At 46.3% G+C, this 10,252-nt stretch overlaps 1 protein-coding gene across 1 annotated transcript; it reads right to left on the bottom strand.

The window, feature by feature from the left end:
• Positions 1 to 315: 315 nt before the first annotated feature.
• DEFB123 (defensin beta 123) lies at positions 316 to 8,608 on the bottom strand. Its single transcript, XM_081832195.1, has 2 exons — positions 7,259 to 8,608; positions 316 to 622 (listed from the first exon to the last, which is right to left on the bottom strand). The coding sequence occupies exons 1-2, from the start codon at positions 7,314 to 7,316 to the stop codon at positions 477 to 479; spliced, it is 204 nt and encodes a 67-aa protein (XP_081688321.1). The 5' UTR covers positions 7,317 to 8,608; the 3' UTR covers positions 316 to 476.
• Positions 8,609 to 10,252: the final 1,644 nt, after the last annotated feature.

Here is a 10,252-nt window from a genome sequence, read left to right as displayed (position 1 = left end):
AAAGTAATGATTTATTAGATAAACATGAGGTTACAGAGATTAATGATGTAACTAAAGATGGCTAGTAAGAGCACAATAGAATTACTGAGAACAACCTGAGTTAATCTCTGAAAATGAACACCCTCATACTTTAAGCCTGCTATCTTAAAAAATTCTAGAAACATAAGGATACATAAACACACTTTTCATTAGCTGACAGAACAATGATATCATCATATGTCACATAGATTCCAGAAGATTCCACTGCACACTTGTGAGATAGTGAGACTGAAGAAGGCAAATACTGTCTTATTATTATTATTATGAAAATATTTTGACTTCACCTGAAAGGGGATTTCCTGAGAACTGGCTGGGGTAGACTAAGAGGCGAACACAGAGATCAGCCACATGTGTTTATTGATAGAATTTAGAAATCCACTGGGGTCAGACTCAGGGTGGCTCCGTCTGCATTTTCATGGCGTCAGGCTTCAGAGAACTTAAAATGGCCATAGCTTTTCTCTTGGCTGGAACTTGGGCTTCACACAGCACAGTTTATTGTTGGTGCAGTAAACATAAACCCTTTCTCTCCTGGAGCATTTCTGACGGCATCTGCCGTGAAGATTCCAGCATTTTTGGGTGCCGCCTGACACACACAAAAAGAGAAATGGAGACAGTGTCAGCCCTGAGAGGTGGTATTAAAGCAGGTGTGATAGAGGGTCCTCAGTTTCCCTTGCCTTTGACTGTTGGGCTCCTTTTTCTCTCCTTCCCTTTTTAAAAATTGTGGTAAAATACAAAGAACATAAAACTTACTAGTTCAAGCATTTTATTTTTTTAAAGCTTGCTTGCTTATTTATTTATTTCTTTTTTTAAAGATTTTATTTATTTATTTGAGAGAGAGACACAGAGAGAGAGGGAACACAAGCAGGGAGGGTGGGAGAGGGAGAAGCAGGCCTCCCGTGGATCAGGGAGCCCGATGCAGGGCTTGATCCCAGGACCCTGGGATCGTGACCTGAGCCAAAGGCAGACGCTTAACGACTGAGCCACCCAGGCGCCCCTACCCCTATCTATCTATTTCTGTAATCTCCACACCCAATGTGGGGCTCAAACCCACGACCCTAAGGCCAAGATAGCATGCTCCTCCGACTGAGCCAGCCAGGCACCCATCAAACATTTTAAAGTGCGTGGTTCAGGGGCATTAAGTACATTCACAATGTTGTGCAACCATCACCATCATCTAGTTCCAGAACTTTCTAATCATCCAAAAGAGAAACCCTGCACCCCTCTCCCCAGCCCTGGGCAATCACCAATCGGCCCTCCTCTCTATAGATTGGCCTACTGTGGAAATTTTATGCCAATGGAATTATATAATATGTGGCCTTCTGTGTCTAGCTTCTTTCACTTAGCTTGTTTTCAAGGTTCATCTATACTGGCTATTTTTTGTTTTTGTTTTTGGCTAATATTCCATCACTTTCTTCATAATTTTACTTTTTTTTTGCCAAGGTCTATCATTACGAGGTGGCTGTACTTAGGTTTTTTTCATTAATTGTAGTTAAGTACACATAACATAAAATTTATCATCTTAACCATTTTTAAGTGCACAGTTCGGTGGTGTTAAATACATTCACATTGTGTATAGCCATCATCACCAGCCACCCCCATAACTCTTTTCATCTCATAACACTGAAACTCTTATACTCATCAAACAGTAACCCCCATTTTCCCCTCCCCTGGAGCCCTTGGCAACAACCCATCCATATTGTTGTTGAAGCCTTTCCTGTTCCGGAATCTTGACCCATCAACAAATTGCTAGGCTTACAAACACAGCTCCCAAAAGAAGTGTTCTGACAGTTTTGGGGGTGGGATGGCACCCATGACCTCAACCTAGAGGCACACGAATCTGGGACAGTTGCTATTCCAACCACAAGTTTTGCAGCAGTTAAAGATGAAATCTCTACTTGAGCCAAACAAGGACCTGTACCCTTCTCTTTGTTCTGTAAAAGCCCCAAGCCTGCTCTGACTCGAGTTTTCAGGGGCTCCAGCAGCTGAATGAAGCCTGGGACCTCTAGTTGTGTCGTTCAACCATTTTCTTTGGGCAGTTTCAAGCCCTGACTATTCTCTATTTCATTCATTCTTTTTTTTTTTTTTAAAAAGATTTTATTTATTTATTTGACAGAGAGAGACACAGCGAGAGAGGGAACACAAGCAGGGGGAGTGGGAGAGGGAGAAGCAGGCTTCCCGCGGAGCAGGGAGCCCGATGCGGGGCTCGATCTCAGGACTCTGGGACCAGGACCTGAGCCAAAGGCAGACGCTTAACGACTGAGCCACCCAGGTGCCCTATTTCATTCATTCTTAAGTTAATTGTAAGTTTCATTAATTTGTAACCTTTATTATTTCCTTCTTTTGGCTGTAGGTTTTGACCAGGTGTATTTTGTGATCGGGAGTAAGCTTTCTTTGAGATGATTTTTAGACCAATACAGGGGAGACTCACGGGGGAAATGTGTGCTTCAGAGGAAAACTCGCATCGTCCAGAGCAGGGGTTCTCAACTGGGGTGATTTCGCTCCTGAGGGGATGTTTGGCAATGAAATGTGTGACGACAGTTTTAGTTGCTGCAACAGGTGAGAGGTGCTACTGGCAATTAGTCGGTAGAGGCCAAGGATTCCGCTAAATATCCTACAATGCATAGGGCAGCCACAACAAAGAACTATCTGGCCCAAATCATTGATAATGCCAAAAGGTCAATAATCACCAATAGTGTCAATAGTCCTTGGTCTTGGTCGATCACAGTCCTCAGGGTTATCTGATTTTGATTATGTGGGAGTTATTTTACAACTCTATGGGCTGTTGATAAATAATAGTAGGGCAAAAATAATTATTTCTCTATACTTGCAAGTATGTTCTGTTGCAGAGAGGTTAATTTGACTCTCTCTCCCCTCCCCTGCACCACGGGGGGGAAAAAAGCCAGTTTCTATTTATGCTTTGATCCAGTTATAAAATCTGCCTTGTTCTCTCATTATGAGTTAAATAAAATCTTTAACACATGTTCATATGTATATATATATATAACATGTGTTAAATGCATATATATACATATATATACATATGTTAATATATACACACACATATATATGTGCCAGGAGTTTTTTTTTAATTATCTTTTAAAACTTCTTTTGAACCTTGAGCAAACTGCCATCACAAGAACTAGGTTCTGAAAAAATGTACTGAGAGAAATCTGATGTGTTATGGAGACACTAAGACGGCTAACTGGTGTTTCTAGACGGTCAAAAATGGAGCTTGGTGGAAAATTTGACCCATCACAGTAAAGAAAACCTATAAACTCTCCTTTTGTTTTTAAGATTTTATTTTTAAGTAATCTCTACACCTAACATGGCGCTTGAACTCACAACCCCACGAAGAATCACATGCTCCACTGACTGAGCCAGACTGGTGCCCCGAAAACTTATAAACTGTTCTAAGACAACACTGGTGGAGAAGTTTTCACTGATCAGTGAGGGTAGCTCCAGTATATGTTCCACCTGCCAGCTTAATAACCTTTGGAAAAACAGTAAAAGTGGGACGTGAAAAGGAACCACTGTCTCTGGAATTCTCTACAGCTCCCTAAATCTCAAGGATTTGTACTCACTACCATCTGCCTTTTCTGTGAAGGACTAGATGCTTTTCCTTGCCAGAAAGCAACAGTGTTTCCTGTGACTAAAAACAATTGTGGTTTGTCTTTCCTACTTGGGAACGCCTATCTGCCTTTCTAATGACCGAGGTGCTCTTTTTACTGGGACTTTAATTAGGGAATGGCCATTTTGCCAAAAATCGTACATCCTTATCATTCTCAAGCCTCAGAAAAAATAGAAAGAACTCACCATAAGTTAAAATTAAATCTTGCTAAACTGACAGAAGGCCCTGAAAAGCCTAAGTGACTCAGAGTTTCACTGTTCCCTGTTCCCCCCGCCCCGTGAATTGTAAAGGGCCATGAGAGCTTGCCCAGCTCTTTTTCCTTTTCTTGCTGTGCAACTGGATTAAGCTGGAACAATTTGTTGCCTTTTCACGTCAGGAGTCAAACCCTCGCTTTTGAACTCAGTGGTTGGGGATAAGTACACTCTTTCGCAAAACATCTGGTTCTCAGGTGGGGATGAAAAGAATTGCGTGAAGGAGCTGAAAAGATTGGTAAGCTAGATGGGCTTACTAGCACTGGGGATAGGTTTTATGCTATGGCAATTTCTAGAGAAACGGTCTGGAGGGCACTGGAGAAGTTCAGTGCAGTGCCTGAGTTTTCCATGTGCTCATTCGTGAAGTCATCCGAGCTGCTGACAATGTCACTAAAAATACTACCGTAGTCTTTTGACAATTCTAGGAGTTCCAGAAAACCATTGTCCATCATCAACTTGCATTAGACATCATTTTGCCATGTGAGGGAGCCACATGTGGAATTGTTGGTAATGCCTGCCACATTCACATTTCTCAGAAACCTTTCTGATGTGTGTGTGTGTGTGTGTGAATACATCCGCGTAAGCAAACCAAAGCATTTGTTGAGTGAACAATATAGTCTGACTTCTGGGACCCGTGAGTTTGCTTCTGGCGGCTTTTCCTGGGTATTCCCAACAGGACTCTGGTCCTGGGTGCACACTTTTGTTAGTGATGCTTTTTCTCCTGATAGGAATACCCCTCATTAAGTGTGCCCTATCATGTCTAACCAAGATCACTTTAAATAGGAAGCATTAATAATAATTCATGAGGTATTTTATATGTATTCAATGTGTCGATTTTCCCACCCAGCTCTGTCTACTGAAAAGATGTGGAATGAAGGACTAATTTAGTAGGACTGAATATGTCTAGCATCTAGATCACGGTTCTGAAATACCATTTTCCTACTTAAAAAAGAAGAATCAGAGCTTCTTGAAGAAATGGGGAATTCAAGATCTGGGCAGGAATTGTACAAGATGAGCCTAGAATATCTCGTTACACCAGATAACCACTTATGAACCAGTGAAACTGCTTTTGTCACTTAACAAAAGGACAAAGTCTGAAGTCACATCTTTCTGAAATTTTGTATTTGAAATCATATGGTCAGGACTGGAACATTACATTCTTTTCTGAGGAACCAGTCTTTCAATACAGAAAAGTGCCCTTGATTTCAGAGCCAAGGGCAGAGTGTCAGAGAAGGGGTTTTGGGATACGAAATTCCACATCTCTCTTAATTTTGTACTTTCCATGGAAATAGAACCCTGAATCCATTTCTGAGCCTCAGCCTGATGTTAATCCCTTTAGACATGAAGTCTATCAAACACTACTTCACAAAGAAAGACAGATACCATATGATTTCACTTATATATGGAATTTAGGAAATAAAACAGATGAACGTAGAGGAAGGAAAAAAAAGAGAGAGAAGCAAAACATTATAGACTTTTAACTATAGAGAAAAAACTGAGGGTTGCTGGATGGGAGTTGGGGGGGGATGGGCTAACTTGTTGATGGGCATTAAGGAGGGCACTTGTGATGAGCGCTGGGTGTTGTATGTAAGTGATGAATCACTAAATTCTACTCCCGAAACCAGTATTACACTATAAGCTAACTACAGTTTAAATAAAAACTTGAAAGAAAACAAAACACATAACTTCATTTACATTTTACCTAAACTCTGTCCCTCTCCTTAATCCTATAGAAACCTTATTTGTTCCTTCTTTTGCCCACGGTTCCTTTGCTGTGCCAAGTTAATATGTCTGATTCCGTCGGACTACAAGTGTGTCTCTTGTGGTGTCTATAAGCTGGACTTTATCACAAGGAAATGATCACAAACTAGCAGGGATATATGTACAATAAGGCTACCACAAGCCAAAGATGTGGCAATTTGAATTTCAGCAAGAATAAAGATTGCAATGTGTGAAAATTCATCAAATATATTAAAAACTATTTTGTCACATTTGGAGGATGATAGAAAAATAAATCATTATCTTGTGGATTCACACATACAGGAAAATCACCAAGCATTCATTCCGTCTTTCTTATATAAACTGTCCCACTGAGTAACCAAATAGTAGATGATGAGTGTCTTTATGATTTTAGTATAATAAATTTCCAGGAACCAGTGAAAATCATATAAAATAAAGAAGATACATTTCAGTGTGTTCTGTGTCTTCCCTCAAACTGATACTACTACACAAACGTTATTGTTGTAGTAGGTTGAGAAGAGGAAATTGAAACTGAGGAGGTCATGGAGTTAGCAAATGGTGGGGCATTCTGACCTGGGTTCTGACGCTTGTGCCTCTACCCTGTGGTGAGTGGTGGGTCAGGCATTTGCCGCAGGCAGATACGAGGCCCGTGGTCAGCTTGGTTGAGGAAATTACACATTCTGCCCCTTTGGAAATGTTAGGTGAAAGCCTTGATGTGGGCAGAAGCCTTGATGTGGGCGGATAGCGAGGCCGGGGGTTGTGGGATGGGCAAGTCTGACCATGGCCCGAATCCGGTTAGCCTTCCCATGGCTCCCTCACCTGGTAGTCAAGGCCCATCAAGACCTGGACCTTGAATGCTTCCTCAGTTTCCCCTTCGCCATGCCCCTAACCCACTCAATGTTGTGCCAGTTTTCTGAAGGTGCCACGTTCTCTCCCACAGCTGGACCTTTCTTTGCATAAGCTGATTTCTGCCTGGGACACCCTTCCTACTTCCTTCTCTTCTCCTTCCCCTTCCGATCTCAACATACTTTTCAGGACTCAGGGTATCCCATCAGGAGGACTCTCCTGGCCCTCAGACTGGGCTGGTCCCTCCCATGTCCACCTCAGATCCCTAGACCCCCTCTGTCACAGCTCATGTCACCCTGGGTTGTAAATGCTGTTCATTGTCTCCCCCAGGGCCATTGTCATTTATCTCTGTGGCCCTAGCCTCCAACACAGGGTCTGGCACAGAGGCACAGAGTATGTGAGTTTTTCTCTCTGGTTAAGGTGGTTGTGATCTTTACAAAGCCTAGAACATTCTGGGGACTATTTTGTGAAAGGCCCACGGTTGCCCTCTTCTTCCTTCTCCTGCGCACCCCTTCCATACTTTCTCACGTGCAAGGCCACCGGCAGCTGCTCCCTGAGAGAGCCGAGATGGACGGGGTGGCTGAGCCAGAAGCTCTGGATGTCGTGGTTGGTACCTAAGCTCTGGCACCTGCTGCGGGCGAGGGCTCCTTCTCTCGGTGTTTCCAAAAGGGCAGCCCATCCTTCCAGGCCTGGGGGTTCCGGGACCAAATCTCAGTCTCCACGCCCTGCCCCTCCCCGAAAAGGTCCCCGTTACCTGGAGTGAGCTGGGACAAGAGCAGGAGGGCAGCCAGAGTCAGCAAAAGGAGCTTCATGGCTGGAAGTGGCCCAAGGTGAGGCTGCAAGTCCGAGGCGACGGCAAAACGAATGGGGCAGGCTCCGGCCTCTCCGGCTGGAGGTCCCTTTGTTCGGCCGGACCAATGTCACCCGCACGTGCCCTCAGCCGCCCACGGCTTCGGCCCCCGCGCTCCCGGAGCCCAGGGTCTGCAGCCACACACTCCGAGCTGGCACGCCTCCTGCGGTCATTCGGTCAGCCGGGGGTGGGGGGGCAGGCAACCCGGTCCAAGGTCCTGCTACCCGCTCTAAACCGCCTGCACCGAGGGACCGCCAGGGGGCGCCACGCACGCGGAACGCAGAGGGGCCGGCGAGACTTCACCGAGGTGACGGGCCCTGCAGGTGAGCCCACCTGGTGTCCCAGGCAGAGGAAGTCCGCCCAGAGGCTTACGCTGGGGCTGAAAGTGAGACACATGGTGTGACTGGAGGGAAACCGGGAGAACGGTGATGAGAGATGAAGCTCCCAGCACCAGCCTGGCCGTGCCCTCCGCCATCCGAGTGCCAACTGCGCCGTGCACCTTACACCGCCGAGCAGGGAGCCCGATGCGGGGCTCGGTCCCAGGACCCCAGGATCATGACCTGAGCCGAAGGTAGACGCTTAACTGACTGAGCTGCCCAGGCGCCCCAAGATGTACTAAGTGTTAATGTTGAGTAATGCTAAAAGTGGGACCCTGGCATGTTCTGGACAACACAGAAGTCTCTAAGGCTGAATGCCATTGTGGTCTGGACAGCATCAAGATTCTACAAAGCCAACTGTGAAAAGAGATTGTTGGTAGTGGGAATGAGGGGCTCATTATGGCTTTTCCAGAAAGATACGCAGGCTGGGGTGCCTTCCTTAAAACATTTGCCTGGGTCTCCAACACCACCTTGTTGGGGGTGCTGGTGTTGTCAGAGGCAGCATCTGCCAGTGACCACAGGTGCACTGGGGGGAGGCCCGGTAGCCCACGTGGCACCTAAGGATGACGATGAAACCCCAAGAGTCATGGGCAGGCAGCCTGGTCTTTACCACAAACATGGGAGTGCCAGCCTCTGGGACTCCTCAAAATACAAACACTCTTCCCATTCAGGGTACCATAGATGACCCGAACTGTTTGTTCCAGACATTGCATTCCAGGCAAAAGTGAAAAGATGGGACCTATGTTGGCAAAAACATGACGTTCTGCACCATTCCATTTTCCCTGATTTTCAGCATCCAGACAACCACAGCATATGAGGACTGGGTGGATCCCGACAGCCCAGCTGTTCCGATCTGCTCATTGGTGAGACCGAAGCCCAGTGAGGGAATCAGTGTCCCTCCTAGGGTCACACTGCCAGTGGGTCCGCACAGGGAGCTGACTGTTTTCACTTCTCTCTCCCCCTCAATGCCCGAATCCTCCCTGACACAGAGCAGAGATGGTGGGGCCTCTTCTCTTAGAGAGAAAAGAGTTGAATAGACATAGTCTTCCCGAGGTCAGAATGAATGTCTTTCCTTCTCTACTCTTCTGCTCCCAAACTGGAAAACTACGTTTGAAAAAAGGAGCTTACTTAACTTACATTCAAACCACGGTAATAGTGGATCTCTAGACCGGATAATGCAGGACTCTGTAGGACATAGTAAAGACCGTGCATTTTTTTTTTTTTTTCTACGTATGATGTGGAGTCTTGGAGGGTTGTTTTTTTTTTTTTTTTTAAGATTTTTAAAATTTAGAATGAGAATGAGAGAGAGAGAGCACATGAGAGGGGGGAGGGTCAGAGGAAGAAGCAGGCTCCCTGCTGAGCAGGGAGCCCGATGCGGGACTCGATCCCGGGACTCCAGGATCATGACCTGAGCCGAAGGCAGTCGCTTAACCAACTGAGCCACCCAGGTGCCCTGTCTTGGAGGGTTTTAAGTTCAGTTATGAAAAGGGCTGACATATATTAAAAAAAAATCTTTCTGGCTGTTGTGTGATTGCTCCCTGCTGGTCTCTAAAAGACAAAAGTGGATAAGGGGAGGCATGTCAGCTCTGGGGTGTTGGTCCAGCTGTGGGTGTGGGGCAGTCGGGGTGGTGACTGAGAGGTCTGAGGGAGGCAGGCTGTTCCGGGCCGAGCACAACCGCTTGCTTGTCACTTTGTCAGACCAGAGACTAGTCCTTGAGCCACCTGGAGTGATGAAGCCGTTTTTGCTAACTTTGGCTGAAGACCTTGTCCCAGGTCTCTTCAGCGGAGGGAGAGCGTGGGCACTCCAACGCCTGGGAGGACGGGCTGGCGGGCAGCAATGTGAAACACCACTCATCTGGGGAAGAGGGAAGAGCTCCCAAACCCTAGGAGAGACCCCGCCCCACCATTTGCTAGCTCTATGACACCCCCAGCAAACTATTCGGCTCCTCTGAGTTTCAATGTCTCATGCTTCGGTTTAGAATAATAAATCAGGTTGAGGGCTCAACATGGAACACACTGAAATATGATGCAACAAATGTAGCCTCTTTGTTTTCTAAACCCTCATAAGAGGAGAGCTGGCACCGAGCCAGACATCTTTTCTAGGGGCAGGTGCCAGAACTTAGACGCCAAGTGTTACTTCCAGATTTTTCTGTCGGCGCCCCCAGACCTCCTCTCCTTGGTCAGCCCCAGGCGTTGGGGGAGGAGTTCTGGTGTGTGAGGAGAGTGGGGGAGGACAGGGAAAGCAGGAAAGAAGGGGGGCAATAGCAACCTTTTCTCACACTAGTCCCTGAAATCACTTGGCTTTTGCACCATTCACAGGTTCCTTAGGGAGGACAGGATCCCTAAGCACCACTGCCTGTCTGTGCCAGCCCCTGTACCCGAGCCTTGGAAAGGTTTTAAGTAGAGAAGAGTCCTTGTCAAGCTTGCCCAGCCCAAGGTGGTAGCACCAGCCCCTCTTTCCAATCTGACAGAAGCTTTTACCCCTGCCACCCTCGGCATATCTCCAATCTTTCCACAGGGT

This window comes from Leptonychotes weddellii, chromosome 10, assembly GCF_054177405.1.
Source record: "Leptonychotes weddellii isolate Sample4059 chromosome 10, ASM5417740v2, whole genome shotgun sequence".
Classification (NCBI taxonomy): domain Eukaryota; kingdom Metazoa; phylum Chordata; class Mammalia; order Carnivora; family Phocidae; genus Leptonychotes; species Leptonychotes weddellii.
The sequence above is the reverse complement of the archived record's forward strand: the minus strand, read 5'-3'. Positions and strand labels throughout refer to the sequence as shown.